General features: G+C 46.7%; 2 protein-coding genes across 2 annotated transcripts in view; one reads left to right on the top strand and one right to left on the bottom strand.

Annotated features, from left to right (window-relative positions):
* Plod (procollagen lysyl hydroxylase) overlaps positions 1-24,986 on the top strand; it is a 310,319-nt gene that overhangs the window by 106,143 nt on the left and 179,190 nt on the right. The gene's annotated exons all lie outside the window — the stretch shown is intronic.
* The window catches only part of LOC123760214 (immunoglobulin domain-containing protein oig-4), a 43,901-nt gene that overhangs the window by 17,097 nt on the left and 1,818 nt on the right, over positions 1-24,986 (bottom strand). Inside the window, exon 2 of the mRNA XM_045745725.2 lies at positions 303-523. Coding sequence (XP_045601681.1) covers positions 303-476 — 174 coding nt within the window. The 5' untranslated portion in view covers positions 477-523. The remainder of the gene's footprint in view (positions 1-302; positions 524-24,986) is intronic.

Here is a 24,986-nt window from a genome sequence, read left to right as displayed (position 1 = left end):
GGGATTGAACGCCGACCTGCATGAAGCTAGACCGTCGCTCTGCCGTCCAGCCCAAGTGGTAAGGGAAGGGAACTATCAGGGGGGAAAGCGCCAAGCCATTACGACTATATAGCACTTGGAAGGGGTCAGGATAAGGATTTGGGATGGGACGGTGGGAAAGGAATGGCGCCCAAGTGGTTGGGGCACCATTCCCGCCCAAGTGGTTGGGGCACCATTCCCGCCCAAGTGGTTGGGGCACCATTCCCGCCCAAGTGGTAAGTGTGAGAGGTTGTGGAGTAAAGGGAAGACGGGTTGGTGCTCACGTTGTTGTTGTTGTAGTAAGCGCGGCTGTCCTCGGACTTGAACTTGGTGATGGTGCCGCGGTTCATGGTCTTGCGGCCCTTCTTGCCTCGTCTGCCGCCCCTCTTGGCCTCGGAGACGCCCGCGCTCACCACCAGCACCACCACCACCACCGCCCACAACCACTGCGTCCTCATGCTGGCTGGCCCCTCGCTCCTCCACCGATCACCTCGGGGCCATAGACCTGCCGGCGACGCATACAATAAGCCACACAATAAACTCCATTCTCCTAGCTACCACTTACCCCTGGCGCCCTCAGCCGCCATACGCCTCTGCTGCTTCGCCTTGACCAGGTTGACCATTTGACTGAAAAAAAGGTTGACCAGACCACACACTAGAAAGTGAAGGGACGACGACGTTTCGGTCCTTTTTCGTTGTTCTTACCTACGTTTCGACGACGGAATGGTCCTGGACCATTCTCAAGTCGATTGTGAATGGTTAATCGACTTGAGAATGGTTCAGGACGGACCGAAACGTCGTCGTCCCTTCACTTTCTAGTGCGTGGTTTGGTCAACATGTCTAACGTCAGTGTGGTAGACGCTTCCCGCTCCTCTCTTGGCTAAGAAAATAAAACAGGTAGGGCCCAGGATTCATCAAGTATTTTATGCAAGTACTTACGAACTCGGTTCATCTGTTGTTAGTAACGGTGGCGCTGTATGCGTATATTTAAAACAGTTTACCAACTTCAAATCTCCGGAACTGAAGGTTATTGCTGCTATGAACTACCTCGTAGTGCCTCGGAGGCTCTTAAAGCTGTAATAAAGACGAACATTGCCACCATGAGTGTGGGAAGGTTACGGGTTTGGTGAGCAGCTGGTGGGTTGCTGAATGTTGGCCCTCCTCATGTGTGTGTGTGAGAGGTGACGTCAGTGAACATTGTACAGGATTGTATTCCTGCCGCTTCTTGAGGTTATCTTGAGATGATTTCGGGGCTTTAGTGTCTTCACGGCCCGGTCCTCGACCAGGCCTCCACCCCCAGGAAGCAGCCCGTGACAGCTGACTAACACCCAGGTACCTATTTTACTGCTAGGTAACAGGGGCATAGGGTGAAAGAAACTCTGCCCATTGTTTCTCGCCGGCGCCTGGGATCGAACCCAGGACCACAGGATCACAAGCCCAGCGTGCTGTCCGCTCGGCCGACAGGCTCGCTGCTTGAGACGCACTCTCTCTCCTCTCCCAGCAACACTTATAGACATTGTCGCAGATTCTGCTGACACAAGGAAGATGCCAGCAGAATCTTCCTTCTAAGGAAGACGTCGTGCATAGAAGTAGCGTGTTTGGAGCTCGTGAATTCAGTTGTGGTATTGGAAGGAGAAAAATCCCTCTCAAAGATGAGGCGAATCCTGTAGTCTTCGAATAGTTCTCGGTAGGGATTCTGTACCATTCCTTCGTGTTGGTCTTCGCCTCCTTCAGATCAACCTGCGTGAGATGTCCTTCAAACCCATACGTCTCCCAGCACTAACTTGGGCCCCCTTGGCTCAGACGCCACGGGTCACCATTGAGGGGGAGCGGGTACCCCGCCAGGCCTCATAGGGAGGGAACACATCTAAACGTTTCCGCCCCAAACGTATAGTTAAAATTAACTTTCGGTTTCATCCAATTACTGAACTTCTTAGTGATAATCGAGACTTGAAATCGAGATAATTTGGTGTGGTCGGATAGAGAATAAACCTACTTTTTTAATACATAAATGAAAGATACTTTTGGTAGAGAAAAGGTTTCCTAGACATGACATTCTTCTCTTATCAAGAAGAATGTCATGTCTACTGTGAAGGATTTTTTTGTGGGTCTTCATAGAATAGTTACAACACTAGACTGCCGGGGGCATGGAGACCCTGACTGACTTGAGTTCGAATCCTTCAGGGGTCAAGAGTTTTGCGATATATATTGTCTTGGGAACCTTTTAGGCTTTACGCATACTTGATGCTCATGCGGCCCCAGCATGTTGAAGATATTTGGTGACATATGTTGTTAATAAGGCCACGAGTGTTGCCGGGTGTTGGGTGCATGTAGCTCTCACCACTGCGCAAGACCTTCAGACAGTCGCTGGCTGAGTGGTTACACCACCTGACTACCGGGGACATGGAGACCCGTGGGTGGTTCGACCCTCTGTACCGTGATACTTTAAGTTAGGGCGGAGCTCCCGGTCTGGCCGGCTGTTGGGGACATAGTCTGAAATAACAATAAATGAATAAAATAATCCTGGTATATGGTACTTAAATGATTGGTTACTTAAGTAGTACTGAAGAATGGCTACTTAACACCAGGACATGATACTGAAATTAAAGTCAAAAGTGTTTAAATGCTGAACAGTGATGCTGAAATGACACACAAAAACAAATAATGCATTAAACTAAATAACAAACTTGATACAGAAATAACACAGGAACACTTTGCTTCATTAAGAGCGGAAGTTGTGTTCCTCACGACACTGTCTTAAACACCTACTTCCTCACCATAATACCAGACGCAGAACACAGTGTTTCTTGAATAACTTAAGGCTGATGGGTATGACGGGCAGCAGAGGGTGAGGGGGAGGTAGTGAGAGCATCCAGGCACCCGTCACCCATTCCGGATGAGAATGGGTGAGGTGTGCTGGGATGGTGCTGGGAGGGGAGAAGGGAGAGGTAGTGAGAGGAAGTAGTTGATCAAAGTCAGTGTGACCAAGCTGGGAGAGGTATAGGGTGAGAGCTAGCATGATGTAGAGAAAGACAGGTGAGAGGGAGGAAGAGGTGGTGAAGGGAGTGAGAGGAAACTGGAGGAACAAGGTAGGAGTGTGTTGAGCCGGGCGGGGCCACACCCACCCTCACTCCCTGGGTGGAGCTTGGCAGGTGTGGAGTGTGGTGAGCCGGGCGGGGCCACACCCACCCTCACTCCCTGGGTGGAGCTTGGCAGGTGTGGAGTGTGGTGAGGGTGTGGTCCCCCCCCCCCCTCTCTCTCTCTCTCTCTCTCTCTCTCTCTCTCTCTCTCTCTCTCTCTCTCTCTCTCTCTCTCTCTCTCTCTCTCTCTCTCTCTCTCTCTCTCTCTCTCTCTCTCTCTCTCTCTCTCTCTCTCTCTCTCTCTCTCTCTCTCTCTCTCGTTGGGTTCCTCGCCTAATGTATGTGGTGTGTCTCCTTATGTATGTTCTCTCCTGATGTATATGGTAGATATTTGACCGTCTCTCCCCTGGAGTGCAGGAAAACGCAGCCGAGATGTTCCCGGGGCCTTGTGTAGGGTGAGGTGGTCCCTCTGGCCCCCTGCTGCACCCGTGGGATTCCAGGGGGAGGCCCCTGTGGCAGCCGAGGGCGTTCCGGGCCCCTGTGGCAGCAGGCGTCACCTCGTCTTCCATTACTCACGGAAGAAAAAGAATTTAACGTCTCTGGTTCTCCCTGTCTTTATCCCAAATTGGGTGGACATGGAACCCTTTACCCAAGCGATCGGAGGGAGAGAGAGAGAGGGCCTCTGCCTCTGCCTCTCTCTCTCTCCCTTTGGTTTGGTAGGTCGATAATCGGCCAGTGACACGTATCGTAACGACCGCTGTTAACAGCCGGGAGATTGGCATCATCCGGGTGTGTGTGGGGGGTAGGGGGGTGCCAGCGAGTGCCCTCGTTGTGGTGTGCCTCCGTCGGCCCTTCGGCCCTCCAGTGCCGGCCTCTGTTGGTTGGATCAGTCCGGTTTGTTGGCATCAGTCTCGCGTCAGCCGTACAGGGTTTGTCTTTGGTCACGCCGCCTGTTTCGCTCTCAATGTGGCCTTCGCGTGTTGACTCCTTGTGGAGTGTATGAATATGTGTTACACATATCATACTACATATATCCACCTCAATTATATCCCCCCCCCCCCAGCCATACCCACTTCGTCATACTCCTCACCGCCTGGCATGTACGACTGTGTTAATAGTTTGGTTGCTACTTTACATATGGAGAGTCAGGAAGTGTACTGCTGCTTTTTAACACCGATGGTTGATACAATAGCTTTAGTTCCCTATTTAGTGATGCTAGTTATTTGCTTGCTTCCTCTGGCCGTCGTCTCAGTATGTAAGTCATGTGTGTGGCCACCACCGCGTCCCTCACTGGCAGGTGTTTACACACAGTTGTCTACACTCCATGACAGGGAAGGGAGGACACTATCAGGGGGAATGCGCCAAGTCATTACGGCTATATGAAAGCTGGCACCTAGAGTTCCTCGCAAATTTCCTCGTCATTTCCTGGGTACTCTTTTCGTCCCTTTCCAGTATCCTTGTCACTCGGTGCTCCACTCTCCTCCTCATAGAGCTCCTTCTTATAGAACTCCTGCTTATAGAACTCCCAATTATAGAACTCCTCCTTATAGAACTCCTCCTTATAGAACTTCTCCTTATAGAACTCCTCCTTATAGAACTTCTCCTTATAGAACTCCTCCTTATAGAACTTCTCCTTATAGAACTCCTCCTTATAGAACTTCTCCTTATAGAACTCTTCCTTATAGAACTCCTCCTTATAGAACTCCTCCTTATAGAACTCCTCCTTATAGAACTCCTCCTTATAGAACTCCTCCTTATAGAACTCCTCCTTAAAGAACTTCTCCTTATAGAGCTCCTTCTTATAGAAGTCCTCCTTATAGAACTCCTCCTTATAGAACTCCTCCTTATAGAACTCCCCCTTATAGAACTCCTCCTTTTAGAACTCCTCCTTATAGAACTCCCCCTTATAGAACTCCTCCTTATAGAACTCCTCCTTATAGAACTCCTCCTTATAGAACTCCTCCTTATAGAACTCCTCCTTATAGAACTCCTCCTTAAAGAACTTCTCCTTATAGAACTCCTTCTTATAGAACTCCTCCTTATAGAACTTCTCCTTATAGAACTCCTCCTTATAGAACTTCTCCTTATAGAACTCCTCCTTATAGAACTCCTCCTTATAGAACTCCTCCTTATAGAACTCCTTATAGAACTCCTCCTTAAAGAACTTCTCCTTATAGAACTCCTTCTTATAGAACTCCTCCTTATAGAACTCCTCCTTATAGAACTCCTCCTTATAGAACTCCTCCTTATAGAACTCCTCCTTATAGAACTCCTCCTTATAGAACTCCCCCTTATAGAACTCCTCCTTATAGAACTCCTCCTTATAGAACTTCTCCTTATAGAACTCCTCCTTATAGAACTTCTCCTTATAGAACTCCTCCTTATAGAACTCCTTATAGAACTCCTCCTTATAGAACTCCTCCTTATAGAACTCCTCCTTAAAGAACTTCTCCTTATAGAACTCCTACTTATAGAACTCCTCCTTATAGAACTCCACCTTATAGAACTCCTCCTTATAGAACTCCTCCTTAAAGAACTTCTCCTTATAGAACTCCTCCTTATAGAACTCCTTATAGAACTCCTCCTTAAAGAACTCCACCTTATAGAACTCCTCCTTATAGAACTCCACCTTATAGAACTCCTCCTTATAGAACTCCTCCTTAAAGAACTTCTCCTTATAGAACTCCTACTTATAGAACTCCTCCTTATAGAACTCCACCTTATAGAACTCCCCCTTATAGAACTCCTCCTTATAGAACTCCCCCTTATAGAACTCCTCCTTTTAGAACTCCTCCTTATAGAACTCCTCCTTATAGAACTCCACCTTATAGAACTCCTCCTTATAGAACTCCTCCTTAAAGAACTTCTCCTTATAGAACTCCTCCTTATAGAACTCCTTATAGAACTCCTCCTTAAAGAACTCCCCCTTATAGAACTCCCCCTTATAGAACTCCTCCTTATAGAACTCCTCCTTATAGAACTCCCCCTTATAGAACTCCTCCTTATAGAACTCCTCCTTATAGAACTCCTCCTTATAGAACTCCTCCTTATAGAACTCCTCCTTATAGAACTCCTCCTTATAGAACTCCCCCTTATAGAACTCCTCCTTTTAGAACTCCTCCTTATAGAACTCCCCCTTATAGAACTCCTCCTTATAAAACTCCTCCTTATAGAACTCCTCCTTAAAGAACTTCTCCTTATAGAACTCCTACTTATAGAACTCCTCCTTATAGAACTCCACCTTATAGAACTCCTCCTTATAGAACTCCTCCTTAAAGAACTTCTCCTTATAGAACTCCTCCTTATAGAACTCCTTATAGAACTCCTCCTTAAAGAACTCCCCCTTATAGAACTCCCCCTTATAGAACTCCACCTTATAGAACTCCTCCTTATAGAACTCCTCCTTAAAGAACTTCTCCTTATAGAACTCCTCCTTTTAGAACTCCTCCTTATAGAACTCCCCCTTATAGAACTCCTCCTTATAAAACTCCTCCTTATAGAACTCCCCCTTATAGAACTCCTCCTTATAGAACTCCTCCTTATAGAACTCCTCCTTATAGAACTCCTCCTTATAGAACTCCTCCTTATAGAACTCCCCCTTATAGAACTCCTCCTTATAGAACTCCCCCTTATAGAACTCCCCCTTATAGAACTCCCCCTTATAGAACTCCTCCTTATAGAACTCCCCCTTATAGAACTCCCCCTTATAGAACTCCTCCTTATAGAACTCCTCCTTATAGAACTCCCCCTTATAGAACTCCTCCTTATAGAACTCCCCCTTATAGAACTCCTCCTTATAGAACTCCCCCTTATAGAACTCCCCCTTATAGAACTCCTCCTTATAGAACTCCTCCTTATAGAACTCCTCCTTAAAGAACTTCTCCTTATAGAACTCCTTCTTATAGAACTCCTCCTTATAGAACTTCTCCTTATAGAACTCCCCCTTATAGAACTCCTCCTTATAGAACTCCCCCTTATAGAACTCCCCCTTATAGAACTCCCCCTTATAGAACTCCTCCTTATAGAACTCCCCCTTATAGAACTCCCCCTTATAGAACTCCCCCTTATAGAACTCCTCCTTATAGAACTCCCCCTTATAGAACTCCCCCTTATAGAACTCCTCCTTATAGAACTCCTCCTTATAGAACTCCTCCTTAAAGAACTTCTCCTTATAGAACTTCTCCTTATAGAACTCCTTCTTATAGAACTTCTCCTTATAGAACTCCTTCTTATAGAACTCCCCCTTATAGAACTCCTCCTTATAGAACTCCCCCTTATAGAACTCCCCCTTATAGAACTCCCCCTTATAGAACTCCTCCTTATAGAACTCCCCCTTATAGAACTCCTCCTTATAGAACTCCCCCTTATAGAACTCCCCCTTATAGAACTCCTCCTTATAGAACTCCCCCTTATAGAACTCCCCCTTATAGAACTCCTCCTTATAGAACTCCCCCTTATAGAACTCCCCCTTATAGAACTCCTCCTTATAGAACTCCCCCTTATAGAACTCCCCCTTATAGAACTCCTCCTTATAGAACTCCCCCTTATAGAACTCCTCCTTATAGAACTCCTCCGTTCTTTCCTTCACAAGTAATATCATTTTCATCATTTCCTTCCGACACTCGTCTGGGAACGCATTCATAAGTCTGTGTACTCACCTGGTTGAGCTTCGGCTCTTTGGTCTCGCCTCTCAACTGTCAATCAACTGGTGTACAGGTTCCTGAGCCTACTGGGCTCTATTATATCTACATTTGAAACTGTGTATGGAGTCAGCCTCCACCACATCACTGCCTGATACATGACATTTGTTAACTACTCTGACACTGAAAAAAGTTCTTTCAAATGTCTCTGTGGCTCATTTGGGTATTCAGACTCCACCTGTGTCACCCCTAGTTCGCGTACCACCCGTGTTAAACAGTTTATAAACATCTACCCTGTCGATGTGCGTGCGTGCGTGTGCGCTTCCTTGCTATTTTGAACAAACTGTGAAAAAAGTGTAGACTGAGCGCGCTCTCACCGTATTAATAAGACAACGCCCACAGTAATCCACCCACCGAAGGACCGCGAGTCTCATTAGTTAAAAAGGTCTAGTTAAACAGTGTGTTCATTATTGCATGACAGCTTTTCATTATACATTTATAACACCCCTTCTCCCCACCCCCCTCCCCTCCCCAGCGTAATGGTAATGTGCACGCCCTCTGGACCTGCATTCATCAAGCACCAATATACTTCTACATTAGAATCTGTACGTCTTTTCTCAATCTTCGGCGCCTTTGTTGACATCTTTCGCGCAGTTGAAGAGTCTTCGGCGCCTTTGTTGACATCTTTCGCGCAGTTGAAGAGTCTTCGGCGCCTTTGTTGACATCTTTCGCGCAGTTGGAGAGTCTTCGGCGCCTTTGTTGACATCTTTCGCGCAGTTGGAGAGTCTTCGGCGCCTTTGTTGACATCTTTCGCGCAGTTGGAGAGTCTTCGGCGCCTTTGTTGACATCTTTCGCGCAGTTGGAGAGTCTTCGGCGCCTTTGTTGACATCTTTCGCGCAGTTGGAGAGTCTTCGGCGCCTTTGTTGACATCTTTCGCGCAGTTGGAGAGTCTTCGGCGCCTTTGTTGACATCTTTCGCGCAGTTGGAGAGTCTTCGGCGCCTTTGTTGACATCTTTCGCCCAGTTGAAGAGTCTTCGGCGCCTTTGTTGACATCTTTCGCGCAGTTGGAGAGTCTTCGGCGCCTTTGTTGACATCTTTCGCGCAGTTGGAGAGTCTTCGGCGCCTTTGTTGACATCTTTCGCCCAGTTGAAGAGTCTTCGGCGCCTTTGTTGACATCTTTCGCCCAGTTGAAGAGTATGGAAACTTCCTCAGCAAATGCTATTTGTTTCCCCACAGTCCACCGCCTCCCCTCCCCCCCCCCCTTCCTTCCTTAGTGCTGAGGTGCTCATAAAGTGTTTACTAAATATAAACATTGTCTAAGGTTAAGAAAAGTTACACGTTCTTGGGCAGGTGCTTCAGGAATGGAGGTCGTGGTTGTAGAGGGAGTGACGGATGGTGTTCCAGGGAGACCAGTCTTCTGACTGGGGGGGGGGGTGATCTATGGGGCGGTAAGACTGCTGCTGTCCTCTTGTCACTCCTCCTGGACGACTCCTACTCCTCCTCCCCTCCTGAAGGGGGAGGGGGGGGGGGAGGTGAGTCCACTACGGGCTCACCATTTCATGTGCTACTTGGATATTTTTGGTCCCGTGTAAGTGAATCTACATCACCACTACCTTGGGAGGGTCCCCGGGCAGCGCCGGCTCCCGTGCGCCTGGTGTACTAGACGGGAAGTAATCCGATAGTCAGTGAGGCCAAGCAGCCATTATCCAGTGAGCTGTTGCTGCCTGGGGGCGGTGTGTGTGTGTGTGTGTGTGTGTGTGTGTGTGTGTGTGTGTGTGTGTGTGTGTGTGTGTGTGTGTGTGTGTGTGTGTGTGTGTGTGTGCCCTTTCTTGCTCGCTTCTCATCCTCGATCATTTTAGTCTGAGAAATTTTTACATGTGCAATCTTGCCGGTTAAAATCATCTCCTCATTCTCTCTCTGGGTTCCAAAGAGAACTTTGGGTTCGCTCTCTGTACACGTTCAGATCCTGTGGTGGCACTCTCCTCCACATGCTGACCTGAGCTTCATTACTAGTGTTGCTCAACGGCTCTCGTGACCTCACAGGGTCATTACCCCCTGACGGGGTCACCTAATCACGATAGCCATATATATAGTACCTTTTTCCAATCTGATTATGCGGGGAAACAATGATCGGATTTATCCACTTCTAGACTGTACTGTAAATACACCTAGATTATCCTAGCCTTATCTAGCTACACTGTATATCCCCGTACTGTATATATACCTAGATTATCCTAGCCTTATCTAGCTACACTGTATATCCCCGTACTGTATATACACCTAGATTATCCTAGCCTTATCTAGCTACACTGTATATCCCCGTACTGTATATATACCTAGATTATCCTAGCCTTATCTAGCTACACTGTATATCCCCGTACTGTAAATACACCTAGATTATCCTAGCCTTATCTAGCTACACTGTATATCCCCGTACTGTAAATATACCTAGATTATCCTAGCCTTATCTAGCTACACTGTATATCCCCGTACTGTAAATACACCTAGATTATCCTAGCCTTATCTAGCTACACTGTATATCCCCGTACTGTATATATACCTAGATTATCCTAGCCTTATCTAGTTATATAAACCTTCTTGTTATTGTTGTAGATTTAGCTACTCAGAACAAGTTGCACCGCTGCTGTTCCTTATTCTCATATCAGATATAGACAAAAATACAAGTCACAGCTTCGTGTCATCCTTTGCAGATGACACAAAAATCAGCATGAAAATTACCTCTGCTGAAGACATTGAAAAACTACAAACAGACATTAACAAAGTTTTCGATTGGGCAGCAGAAAATAACATGATGTTTAACGGTAATAAATTCTATGTACTCAGTTACGGCAAAAATGAGGATCTGAAACATAATACAGGGTACAAAACACCCTGTTTTGTACCCTGTATTATGTACTATTGCCCATAGTAGGAAAACAGCATGTCAAGGATTTTTGAATACAGATGTCCGACGACCTAACGTTTAGGGAGCATAACCAAGCAAATATTGCGTCAGCCAGAAAAATGATAGGATGGATTACGAGAACCTTCAAGTCCAGAGATCCCATCACAATGGTTGTACTCTTCAAGTCACTTGTGTTGTCCCGTCTCGAGTACTGCTCAGTACTCACTTTCCCCTTCAGAGCGGGAGAGATTGCTGAAATAGAGGGAATACAGAGAACATATACGGCACGCATAGACGCGATAAAGCACCTAAATTATTGGGATCGTCTCAAAGCTCTCCAAATGTACTCACTAGAAAGGAGACGAGAGAGATACCAAATAATATACACATGGAAAATACTGGAGGGACAGATCCCAAATCTGCACAGTAAAATAACAACGTACTGGAGTGAACGACATGGAAGAAAATGCAGAATAGAACCAGTGAAGAGCAGAGGTGCCATAGGCACAATCAGAGAACACTGTATAAACATCAGAGGTCCGCGGTTGTTCAACGTCCTCCCAGCGACTGTAAGAAATATTGCCGGAACAACCGTGGACATCTTCAAGAGAAAACTAGATAGCTTTCTGCAAGGAGTGCCGGACCAACCGGGCTGTGGTGGGTATGAGGGCCTGCGGGCCGCTCCAAGCAACAGCCTGGTGGACCAAACTCTCACAAGTCAAGCCTGGCCTCGGGCCGGGCTTGGAGAGTAGAAGAACTCCCAGAACCCCATCAACCAGGTATCAACCAGGTAGGCTTCCCTCACTGCTGCTACTTAGGGTCCAAAGTGTGAGTTAAATAGTTGGTAGCACTGTGGATTCTGAGTCAAGAACTTGTCACCCTTTGTGTCGTCTGGGATACCCCCCCCCCACACTCACAGGGTCTGGTAGCTGAGTTGACAGCGTGCAGTACTCGTAATTCTGAGGCTCGGGTTAGATTCCCGGACCAGGCTGAAACAAATGAGTAAAGTTTCTTTCACCCCGATGCTCCTGTTACCTAGCAGTAAATAGGTATCTGGGAGTTAGACAGCTGTTACGGAGCTGCTTCCTGGGTGTGTGTGTGGGGGGGGGGGCATGGAATTAGTAGTTATAGTTGATTGATTGACAGTTGAGAGACGGGCCGAAAGAGCAGAGTTCAACCCCTGCAAGAACAACTAGGTGAATACACACACGGTGTTCTGTGACCTCTTGACGCCCCGGGGTCAAATGTCGGTGTGTGAGCACCTGTGCTCAGGTGCGTCGTGGCCTTGACGTGTGCGCCTTGGACGCGCCGGTGGAAGCAATTTACCGGCGGTGGTGGTGCATGGTGTCATGCGACGTGAGGTGGGTGGGGGAGTGTTGCTGGGGGAGTGGTGGCCCCGCGCGAGCCCCCACTCACTCACTCACTCACTCACTCACTCACTCACTCACTCACTCACTCACCCTGGTCAATTACTGCCCCGCCACTCAACGTAATTGATGAACACTGACACCAACTGACCGCCACAGATTGTTACTTCCTCTCTGGCCGCCCATTACTGGCCGGGTTATCTCGCCCCTTCCCTTCCCTTCCCTCCCCCTTCCTTCCTCTTCCCCTCTCCTCCATGCGTCCCCTCCTCCCTGTACATTCATTCGATCACTTAATTCGATCTATTATCTCTTCCTCTCCATTACCCCCTCTCTCTCTCCCTCCCAGCTTCCGTCACTCCGGTCACTCCAGACACTCGGAGATGCGGTACACCTTTCCTTCCAGTGTTCGTCTTATGGTATTGAAGCAAAATGATTTGTATATGAATCATTCTCTAAAATATTTCATAAACTGTGATAACTGTTAATTGTATGATGATAGCGATACCAATTTAATGCTCATTAAGCGAAGAAATTATATAGATTTTACATTACATTTAGTAGAAATTTGGACATGTCACCAAAGGGTTTTAGAGCATTATTTATATATAGCACTAAAGTTTTGTTTCATTAAACTATCTGTGGTGGTATAGGCAGCGGTGGCAAGATCCTTCAAGCTTTCTGTTGTGTGTGTATTGTTGTTGTCGACCTGTGTTCAGATTTGTACTTCATATTGATGAGTTTATGGTGACACCGGGCGGAGCCGGTCGGCCGAGCGGACAGCACACTGGACTTGTGATCCTGTGGTCCTGGGTTCGATCCCAGGCGCCGGCGAGAAACAATGGGCAGAGTTTCTTTCACCCTATGCCCCTGTTACCTAGCAGTAAAATAGGTACCTGGGTGTTAGTCAGCTGTCACGGGCTGCTTCCTGGGGGTGGAGGCCTGGTCGAGGACCGGGCCGCGGGGACACTAAAGCCCCGAAATCATCTCAAGATAACCTGACACTCTCCGCCCTTGAGCATGTGTATGTGTATATGTACGTATGTACTCTCCTATTTGTACTCGCCTATTTGTGCCTGCAGGATCGAATATTGGCTCTTGGATCCCGTCTTTCTAACCGCCAGTTGTTTAAAACCAATGACTCTTGTCCTATTTCCCTATCATATATAGTTTTAAAATTCTGAATAGAGTTTGCTTCCATAACCCGTTGCTTTAGTTTATTCCATTTCCCCACTATTCTCACGCTAAAAGAAGACTTCATCTCTACGACTAGTTTGAGGTTTTCAACTTCCACCCATGTCCGCCTGTTCTGTTAGTATTCAATGCCAACTTCCACCCATGTCCGCCTGTTCTGTTAGTATTCAATGTCAACTTCCACCCATGTCCGCCTGTTCTGTTAGTATTCAATGCCAACATCCACCCATGTCCCCCTGTTCTGTTAGTATTCAATGCCAACTTCCACCCATGTCCGCCTGTTCTGTTAGTATTCAATGTCAACTTCCACCCATGTCCGCCTGTTCTGTTAGTATTCAATGCCAACTTCCACCCATGTCCGCCTGTTCTGTTAGTATTCAATGCCAACTTCCACCCATGTCCGCCTGTTCTGTTAGTATTCAATGCCAACTTCCACCCATGTCCGCCTGTTCTGTTAGTATTCAATGCCAACTTCCACCCATGTCCGCCTGTTCTGTTAGTATTCAATGCCAACTTCCACCCATGTCCCCCTGTTCTGTTAGTATTCAATGCCAACATTTCTTCTATTTCCACTCAGTCAATCCCCCTAAATATTTTATGTGTTTCTATCATATCTCCCGCGCTCCCAATTTTTTTCTAGCGTCGACAGGTTCACTTCCTTCAGTCGTTCTTCATAGCACATACCTCCCATCTCTGGGGCGAGCCCCATTGACAACTTCTGGACATTGTGTGTGTACTCACCTATTTGTGCTTGCGGGGGTTGAGCTCTGGCTCTTTGGTCCCGCCTCTCAACTGTCAATCAACTGGTGTACAAGTTCCTGAGCCTACTGGGCTCTTATCATATCTACACTTGAAACTGTGTATGGAGTCAGCCTCCACCACATCACTGCCTAATGCATTCTATTTGTCAACCATTCTGACGCTAAAAAAAATTCTTTCCAATATCTCTGTGGCTCATTTGGGCACTCAGTTTCCACCTGTGTCCCCTAGTGCGTGTGCCTCTTGTGTTAAATAAACTGTCTTTGTCTACCCCATCAGTTCCTTTGAGAATCTTGTATGTGGTGATCAAGTCCCCCCTAACTATCCTGTCGTCCAGTGGCATGAGGTTGTGTGTGTGTAAATCTATCAATAACCAACGTGAGACCATTCCTATAATATGCAGCCCCATCGTGAATCCCCACCCAAAAAAAAAAAACCTACAGGAAAATTTGATAAGATTTCTAACGAGGTTTCCAGAGGTTTGCAAGGAGGCTCGTCCCAGAATTATGAGGGACAGGAGCCAGATTCACGAAAGCACTTACGAACCTGTACATCTTTTCTCAATCTTTGGCGGCTTTGTTTACAATTATTAAACAGTTAATGCGATTCGAAGCACCAGGAGGCTGTTTATAACAATAACACCAGTTGAATGGGAAGTTTTCATGCTTGTAAACTGTTTAATAAATGTAACCAAAGCCGTCAAAGATTGAGGAAAGATGTACACGTTCGTAAGTGCTTGCGTCAGTGCTTTCGTGAATTTGGCCCCAGGGTATTAAGAAGGACTCTGAGCTGGACCTGACGTCGCTAGAAAGAGCAGAGAGGAGAGAGACACATCATATATACAAAATATTTAGCGGGCGGAGAAAATGATAGGTTTACCAATAAAGAAATCTCTGGATGGAAGCTTGAGGAAAGAGTAACCATAGTGCTGCTAATAATGTTTTGTTTCTAGCGTAAGAATTGTTGCAAATAAGGAATGAGGTAGACGAGCAGGTTGTAAAAGCGAGCTCCTCTCAGTGAGAGTCGACAACTATCATTGCATTCCGGGACATGGTTAAGAGGACGAGAGGCTGTGAAAAGTGTCAGGACCCCGAGAAGGAGAAAAGGCAGGATTTTTTTTGTTCAAACTGTCCTTCAGAATAGCGCAAAGGCAGTCTGGATTAAGTTTGAACCTCGAGGGAGCGGCTGTTTTCATCAGGGAGCGGCTATTTTCACCAGGGAGCGGCTATTTTCACCAGGGAGCGGCTATTTTCATCAGGGAGCGGCTATTTTCACCAGGGAGCGGCTATTTTCACCAGGGAGCGGCTATTTTCACCAGAGAGCGGCTATTTTCATCAGGGAGCGGCCATTTTCACCAGAGAGCGGCTATTTTCACCAGGGAGCGGCTATTTTCACCAGGGAGCGGCTATTTTTACCAGGGAGCGGCTATTTTCACCAGGGAGCGGCTAGTTTCCCCAGGGAGCGGCTATTTTCACTAGGGAGCGGCTAGTTTCACCAGGGAGCGGCGCTGGAATTGCCGCCATGAGAAGAACATCTCGTTGGATCAGACGAGTCGCTAAAATTTTGGAGTTTGAGTTTCCGACAGCAGTGACATCATAACATTGATATGGTATCCCATCACGAGAAAGGGATGGAGGTAATTATGAGAGGAAAGCGCCAAGCCATAATGAGTATATAGCACTGGAACGGGGTCAGGATAAGGATTTGGGATGGGACGGGGGGAAGGAATGATGCCCAACTAATTGGACGGTCGGGGGATTGATCACCGACCTGCATGAAGCGAGACCGTCCCTCTACCGTCCAGCCCAAGTGGTTGAGCCACGAGACAGGGAGACAAATTCAATTTAGAGTGGAAGTATTTATAGAGACAGATCCCTCGCATTGAATGCGAGGGATTCTTATGACAGAATTCTTAGGACGCGCATTCTAAGGACAGTCTTGACCTCGTGGTCAAGACTGTCACAAGAATGCGCTTCTCTGCTAGTAGCAGGCCTGCGGTGTCTGCTTGGGCAAAATTCAGTCTTGTTTACTGCCACGGGTGGACGTCTGTGGGAGGAGACGAGGTGGGAGGGACTGCCTAGTTAGCAGAATCCCTTGGTAAGAATGTGAAATGATCGAGAGTAACCGGGCCGGCACGCTGTTGGCTTGGGCCAGGAGCTGGAGGAGCTTGTCGACGCGGTATGATACTCTGACATACCAAGAAATAAAGCTTTGAAATGTTGACCAGACCACACACTAGAATGTGAAGGGACGACGACGTTTCGGTCCGTCCTGGACCATTCTCAAGTCGATTGAGAAATCGACTTGAGACAACCAGGAATCGAAATCACAATCGACTTGAGAATGGTCCAGGACGGACCGAAACGTCGTCGTCCCTTCACATTCTAGTCTGTGGTCTGGTCAACATACTTTAGCCACTTTATTGTGACTCATCGGCTGCAAAGCTTTGAAATACAATAAGAAATGTGGCATCGAAGTAGTTTAGTGACTGGCATATAAGCTGGGAACAGATCTTGACAGATCTTTGTTGTTGTTGTTGATGTAGATGCGACGACAATCGTAGGATCGGATGCCTCCAGAGAAGCGACAGATTGTTAGGGACGCTGACGGTAGAGTGGAGTGAGTCTGCCACTGTGGTGACAGGTGATCAGTTGACGGTCGGGCGGGTGGTAACAATGATAGATTCCAATAACTGTATTTTAACGACTTAGCGTTGATTAAATAATTTTATGGTCCCATTGAATAATCATGATAAAACACGATGAGCCTGTCGTTAGTGTCATTTTATTAACTGTGATAAAAGACGATGTTTTGATAATTATAGTGTAAATTTTATGTGAAATACCGTGGATACCGTTATTGGTCCAGTGAAGCCACAGTGTCAAGTGAAAGATTGAAGGACTGTGAATTGCGTAAAAAATAAATTTATAAAGTACGTTTCCAGTTATTTGATTGGCGGGGATAACTCTACGGAAATGCCACGCCCAAAGTCAACTACAATGCCAGGAAGATTACTTGACTATGGTAGCCAGGTGTGTTGGACAGAGGATCAGCAACTGTCCGGGGGCGGAGACCCCGACGTCTGAGCCATGCACAGGGGCATGGAATCGTGTGTGGTTAGCTGTGGTTCTTGTATTTCAAGGTTAGTTTCCAGCCTGAGGCAAGTCTCGGAACCACTGAAGAGCAAAGGTGCCATAGGCACCATCAGAGAACACTGTATAAACATCAGAGGTCCGCGGCTGTTCAACACCCTCCCAGTGAGCAGAAGAAATATTGCCGGAACAACCGTGGACATCTTCAAGAGAAAACTAGATAGTTTCCTCCAAGGAGTGCCGGACCAACCGGGCTGTGGTGGGTATGTGGGCCTGCAGGGCCGCTCCAAGCAACAGCCTGGTGGACCAAACTCTCACAAGTCAAGCCTGGCTTGGGGAGTAGAAGACCTCCCAGAACCCCATCAACCAGGTATCCCAGGCTGGGAACATCGCGGACACTGCTTCCTGGTGGCCCAAGATACTAACACACAACCAGGAACAAATGCTGCCATTGAATTCCTGGTTCTCTGGGCGTTTCATGTTTTGTCGTGTCTCTCAGGTTTACAGGACATTCTTCCCATGTGTTTGGGTAAACTAGGCCGGGAGTTTACGAGTGGCGTGGGGCCCTGATTCTATAATAGGTATTATTTATAATGGTATAGCAAGCTGTGAGTATTAGATGCGTTAATGACCGTATGAAAGTTGTGGTCACATCTACAGTGTGACTTGACTCCTCGTCATCCTCGGGAGAGTATTACTACAGTGTCAAGGTATTTTCTCGTTACTAGGATACACGTCCGTATGACAGGTATATGACACGTCCGTATGACAGGTATATGACACGTCCGTATGACAGGTATATGACACGTCCGTATGACAGGTATATGACACGTCCGTATGACAGGTATATGGCACGTCCGTATGACAGGTATATGACACGTCCGTATGACAGGTATATGACACGTCCGTATGACAGGTATATGACACGTCCGTATGACAGGTATATGACACGTCCGTATGACAGGTATATGACACGTCTGTATGACAGGTATATGACACGTCCGTATGACAGGTATATGACACGTCCGTATGACAGGTATATGACACGTCTGTATGACAGGTATATGACACGTCTGTATGACAGGTATATGACACGTCCGTATGACAGGTATATGACACGTCCGTATGACAGGTATATGACACGTCTGTATGACAGGTATATGACACGTCCGTATGACAGGTATATGACACGTCCGTATGACAGGTATATGACACGTCTGTATGACAGGTATATGACACGTCTGTATGACAGGTATATGACACGTCTGTATGACAGGGTTTCTTACAGTTTCTTCTTTCTCTTGTTTCTTGGAGAGTTAAGAATTGTGTGATAGATGATTAAGACAGTTAATTTAATTGTGCGAGTTAATTGTGTGAGTGAAGTGAGTTAATTGTGTGATACTTTATTAAGACTTAACTTCATTAAGTTAATTTAAGCAGACTAAATATTAATAATGTTTCCATTTTTATTTCATATTTAATTTAATGAAAACTAGACAATGTTTTTAACTTGGTTCTCGTTGGTGTTGTTAATATAATGATAAATAATGTTACTGTTTAAATATAAGGAATTGAGAAGGTAATATTGATAAAGTAATTTAATAGTGGAAAATATTTGCCAACGTCTTGTCAGTAAATGGAACTGGACATAAATATGTTATGTTTAACTGTTGCTTTAAGAGAGGGAGAAACTTTGAAGAAAAGAAAAAGTTAAGATAAGGAAAAGGGCAAAGAAAGCGACAACAGTTGGAGGACAGATAGATGAAGAGATCATAAAACAATATCATACAAAATTGGTGTAGGATGTAGCGGAATAGATCGTGGTGGCGTCTATCCTGTGAGCCTTGGGGGGTGGGAAGGGGGAAGGATAGTCTGCAGTGGAGATAGACTATTGGATAGATAGATAGATTGGATTGGATAGATAGTTGGTGTCGTGGATGTGACACACGGGTGACCGGTGGGGGGATGGGGGGGGGAGGATTGCTCTGGTGGGTTAATCTTGAAATGATTTCGGGGCTTAGCGTCCCAGCGGCCCGGTCCTGGGCCGGGCTGTGTCAAAGTGTCAAAGCCGTATCAAAGAATGGGAGGGCAAAATAGAAATGAACAATAATCCAGCAGAAGTTATAAGTGTTCCTGAAGGCGTCGCGGCCAGAGACACTGTATCTAACAACAACATAATTGGCAAATATAAGAAGAGAAAGGAATCGCCTCGTGAAGATGGCACTCTGCAAGAGCCTTAATCCAGTGGTGATAGAAGACGATGCATAGACGCTACCCCGCCAAACACACACCGAAACTACGACGTTGGTGCAACGTTCGAACAAGTTTTAACACCTCCTAACCAGTTATAACAACCAATATAGCAAGTTGTAACAACGTTCTAATACGTCATAAACACGTTAAGCCAAGATGTAACAACTTTATTACAGTTGTAACAAGCGGAAATTAGAGACAGTTTCGGTTTGTGTTTCCAGGGACGTCTGACACGGAGGGACCAAGAGAGGTTGGGAAGGCCTTAAACAGGAACGAAATCACGAATGAGGTACAAAAACACAAAAACATTGAACAGTGGCGGAACTCAGAACCAGTTAAGTACAACATTAAAACCAGCGGGATAAACACAAATCGATTGGGCGGCCCCAAATGAGAGAAAAACATTGAGCATTTTGTAGACTGAAGTAAATAAGAATGTCAATGCAGGCGATGAGTCACAATAACGTGGCTGAAGTATGTTGACCACACCACACACTAGAAGTTGAAGGGACAATCGACTTGAGAATGGTCCAGGACGGACCGAAACGTCGTCGTCCCTTCAACTTCTAGTGTGTGGTCTGGTCAAGAATGTCAATTCTAAACACGCGGGCTCTCAGAACTATGGAAGAACGAGCCGTGAGAGAAGGATGTATAGGAACTCATCTTAACGAAAGTGGAGGACTGAACCCGGGTGTGATATAATCACCTACATACAACTTATTCTTTAAACCGTAAGATAATTATTTAAACTGACACCAGGAAAATATGGAGATGGGTTCAAATTATGAACAGAAATGTTTGGTGGACAGATGATAATTCCCTCGGTAAAAGTGTGGTAGACTAATGTATTAAATGTGAGTGAAGAAGTGGACAGCTTCACGACTCTGTACGACAGATTAATGGTACGACGCGCCGCATGTACGTACCTATCATCCTGTAGATACACTTAGGTCATTACACACATTGATGGGGGGGCTCGCGGCTGAGTGGACAGCGCTCGGGAGTCATATTCCAAAGGGCCCGGGTTCGATTCCCGGCCGACGTGAAAGCAAATGGCCAGAGTTTCTTTGACCATGATGCCTCTATTTACCTAGCAGTAAATAGGTACTTGGGAGTTTGACAGCTGCTACGGGCTGCTTCCTGGAGGATGTGTGTGTGTGTGCGCGCGCGTGTTAGAGATAAATATATGTAGTAGATATAATAGAGGAAACATAGATTGGTTACAAAGGCGGGTTCCAAGAGCTAACAACTCGATTCTGCGGACACAAATAGTAAACACTCCCCCCCACACACCCCCCACCCTCCCCCCCCCCACCCCCTACACCACACACCCTCCCCCCCCACCCCCCACACCACACACCCTCCCCCCCCACCCCCCACACCCTCCCCCCCCTCCCTCCCTCCTTCCCTCCAAACACACACTCGCGACAAAGTGAGGAGAGTGAAAGAATGAACCCATTCACTCACCATAAGATGCTGACCCGGCACATACCGACACGCACGAAGACTGGCAGCGTCACAGCCCCCGCTCCTGTGCCAGGTAAGTCCACTACGGGCTCACCATAGCCCGTGCTACTTGCAACTTGTGGCTCCCAGTAGCTGAATCCAAAACACCGACAAGAACAGGCAGACAGAACAAACAGGGCGGACACTGTTCAAGCAGGACGAGGGCCAGCCACAAACGGAGATCAGTTTTTCGGGCCAAGGGTAATTTGTTTCTCGTGGCATTGGCCGCGTTGTTCCTGCCTTAGTTGCAACCCGTTCTCGCAAATTTAATAAGTCAATATTGACTTATTAAATATGTGCATAGGTGACATACTTAACATAATAGATACCCTTAAAAAGATTCATAGAAAACACCGACCTTACCTAACCTTGTTAGTATGTTAAGATAAGCATCTTATTGCTTCGTAATTACAATTATTACCTAACCTATAATAGGTATAGGTTAAGTAATAATTGTAATTACGAAGCAATAAGATGCTTATCTTAAGATACTAACAAGGTTAGGTAAGGTCGGTGTTTTCTATGAATCTTTTTAGGGGTATCTATTATGTTTAGTATATCACCTATGCACGTAGTTAATAAGTCAATATTGACTTTACGAATTTGCGAGAACGGGTTGCTTAGTTGAGCTAATTTGGCTTCGTTTGGAAGCAAGGTTGGACGCAACTTGGCGGGAGTTTTATTATTAAAAATTGTGGTATTTTGTTTAGAGAATACTCGGTCACATTATAAGAGCACTCACACGCACGCTTACCTCTCTGCAGGCCCGGGTTCGATTCCCGGCGCCGGCGAGAAACGATGGGCTGAGTTTCTTAATGCCCCTGTTACCTAGCAGTAAATAGGTACCTGGGAGTTAGTCAGCTGTTACGGGCTGCTTCCTGGTGTGTGTATGTGTACTCACCTATTTGTGCTTGGGGGTTGAGGTTTGTCTCTTTGGTCCCGCCTCTCAACTGTCAATCAACTGGTGTACAGATTCCTGGGCCTACTGGGCTCTATCATATTTACATTTGAAACTGTGTATGGAGTCAGCCTCCACCACATCACTGCCTAATGCATTCCGTTTACCAACTACTTCGACACTGAAAAAATTTTTTTAATGTCTCTGTGGCTCATCTGGGTACTAAGTTTCTACCTGTGTCCCCTTGTTCGTGTCCCACCCGTGCTGAAGAGTTTTGTCTTTGTCCTCCCTGTCAATTCCTCTGAGAATTTTGTAGGTGGTTATCATGTCTCCCCTTACTCTTCTATTTTCCAGGGACGTGAGGTTCAACTCCTTCAGCCTTTCCTCGTAGTTCATACCTCTCAGTTCCGGGACAAGTCTGGTGGCATACTGCTGAATCTTCTCTAACTTTGTCTTGTGTTTGACGTACGTGTGTGTGTGTGTGTGTGTTTACTAGTTGTGTTTTTGCGGGGGTTGAGCTTTGCTCTTTCGGCTCGCCTCTCAACTGTCAATCAACTGTTTACTAACTACTTTTTTTTTTTTTTTTTTTTTTTTCTCTCCACACCACACACACACACACCCCAGGAAGCAGCCCGTGACAGCTGACTAACTCCCAGGTACCTATTTACTGCTAGGTAACAGGGGCACTTAGGGTGAAAGAAACTTTGCCCATTTGTTTCTGCCTCGTGCGGGAATCGAACCCGCGCCACAGAATTACGAGTCCTGCGCGCTATCCACCAGGCTACGAGGCCCCTCAGCTTGTGTGCACACAGCACACACACAGCCCCCCCTGGGTGTGTGTGTGTGTGTGTGTGTGTGTGTTTGGTTGCAACCCGTTTTCGCACTTGCTTATAGTCAATAACTTGCTTATGAATAAGTGCATATGTGACATACTAATTTATTGGGAATATTTGAGTTTACCTTGAAAAGCTGAATAGAAAACCACAACCTAACCTAACCTTCTTAGTATGTTAAGATATTACAATTAGTACTGAACCAATACATATATTGATATTACAGTTTTATAAAAATAATAAAACAAAACTAAAGTATTTAAATAAATTGTAAAGTAACTCAGGATATTGTCAAATTTTGTATAAAATCTCTATTGTTTAATAAAACTGAGAGAAAAAGTTAGTGCCTTGAAAAAAATATAGCTTGGAATATGTCACATTTGTACTTATATATAAGCGAAATAGTGACTATGTGCAATGTCATATATGTGCTGTCTTGTGCGAGAGCAGGTTGCAACGTGGCGATCAGCTGTGAAGCATAGGGTGTGTGTGTGTGTGTGTGTGAGTGTGTGAGTGTGAGTGTGCCCCCCACCCCGTATGGAGGTGTTTACCTTGCCTCGTCACCCGCCTCATGCTGGCCTCATATCCTCACAAACGACGGCTTGTTACACGTGCCAAACCAATTCCTTCAACGGTGGTTCAACAAGGCAGCTTCAAGGTCGTTCGCCCCGTATAAACACAGCATTCTTGTAGCGTTTGAGTTCGTCCTCACAGTCTTAGCTTTGGAGGCCTGGTCGACGACCGGGCCGCGGAGACGCTAAGCCCCGGAAGCACCTCAAGGAAGCACCTCAAGGTAGGAAGAGTTGAAGAGGGGGGGAGGGGGATGGTAGGAATGTGCTCTTTGGTTCTACTGGGAACATCCAGGGAGAGAGTGGAACACATTTAGTCTGTCTCCTATCCCTTAACTAGACGAGGGGGCTTCACAACTGGCCTTCAGGTACCTGCTTGATGGGGTTCTGGGAGTTCTTCTACTCTCCAAGCCCGGCCCGAGGCCAGGCTTGACTTGTGAGAGTTTGGTCCACCAGGCTGTTGCTTGGAGCGGCCCGCAGGCCCTCATACCCACCACAGCCCCGGTTGGTCCGGCACTCCTTGCAGAAAACTATCTAGTTTTCTCTTGAAGATGTCCACGGTTGTTCCGGCAATATTTCTTATGCTCGCTGGGAGGACGTTGAACAACCGCGGACCTCTGATGTTTATACAGTGTTTTCTGACTGTGCCTATGGCATCCCTGCTCTTCACTGCTTCTATCCGTCTAGTGTCGTCTCATGTACTTTCCCCGTCAATCCCCCCCCCCCCCACACACACACGCGCGTGTGTGGGGGGGGGGGGCTTTCAAATGGGTACTTCGTAGTAACCAAATTAATATTAGCTGGCGGTCCTACGGTCACTGAAAATACTCCCTGTATGCTTTCGTGGAGGCTATCCTCCCTGTATACGTCCGTGGCTTATAAACATTATATCACTATCAAGTGCTCTCTCGGGCTCACGAAATAGAGCTCTGATGATAAGGATTATTGTAACTCCAGCGAGGTGCGGGACCACGCGCCAGAGTGCTGGCTAATTGGTGTTGGACTTACGGCCCACATCACCCGCGGGAGAGTTACACAAGACCACCACTACACAGTACTTTAATACTCACCCCCCCCCACCCCCACCCACCCCAGTTATCTACCTCTTGAGTATACTGAAGAGTCCCGCAGGGGGTACAAAGCATCTACCCCTGGTGTGGGGTGCGTCGCGGGGGGCATATGCTGATGCTGCTGCTGTGTTGACCAGGTGGGTCTGCAGTGTGGAAATGGGTCAGCGTGTCATCGACCGGATTTGCGGGATTCCAGTTCCTGGAGTTTGGCGAGGGGGGGGGGGGGAGGGGGAAGGAGGGAGGTGGGGTTACTGCTTAATCCACCGGTGGGATGGTTGTTTAACGCGTGTGGCGATGTTTATATTGGAAGTTGTGTGTACTTACCTCTTTAGTATGTGTGTGTGTGTGTGTGTGTGTGTGTGTGTGTGTGTGTGTGTGTGTGTGTGTGTGTGTGTGTGTGTGTGTGTGTGTACTCACCTAATTGTGCTTGCGGGGGTTGAGCTCTGGCTCTTTGGTCCCACCTCTCAACCGTCAATCAACTGGTGTACAGATTCCTGAGCCTATTGGGCTCTATCATATCTACATTTGAAACTGTGTATGGAGTCAGCCTCCACCACATCACTTCCTAATGCATTCCATTTACTAACTACTCTGACACTGAAAAAGTTCTTTCTAACGTCTCTGTGGCTCATTTGGGTACTCAGCTTCCACCTGTGTCCCCTTGTTCGCGTCCCACCAGTGTTGAATAGTTCATCCTTGTTTACCCGGTCGATTCCCCTGAGGATTTTGTAGGTTGTGATCATGTCTCCCCTTACTCTTCTGTCTTCCAGTGTCGTAAGGTGCATTTCCCGCAGCCTTTCCTCAT

The sequence above is a fragment of the Procambarus clarkii genome, chromosome 22, assembly GCF_040958095.1.
Source record: "Procambarus clarkii isolate CNS0578487 chromosome 22, FALCON_Pclarkii_2.0, whole genome shotgun sequence".
Lineage (NCBI taxonomy): Eukaryota > Metazoa > Arthropoda > Malacostraca > Decapoda > Cambaridae > Procambarus > Procambarus clarkii.
The sequence above is the reverse complement of the archived record's forward strand: the minus strand, read 5'-3'. Positions and strand labels throughout refer to the sequence as shown.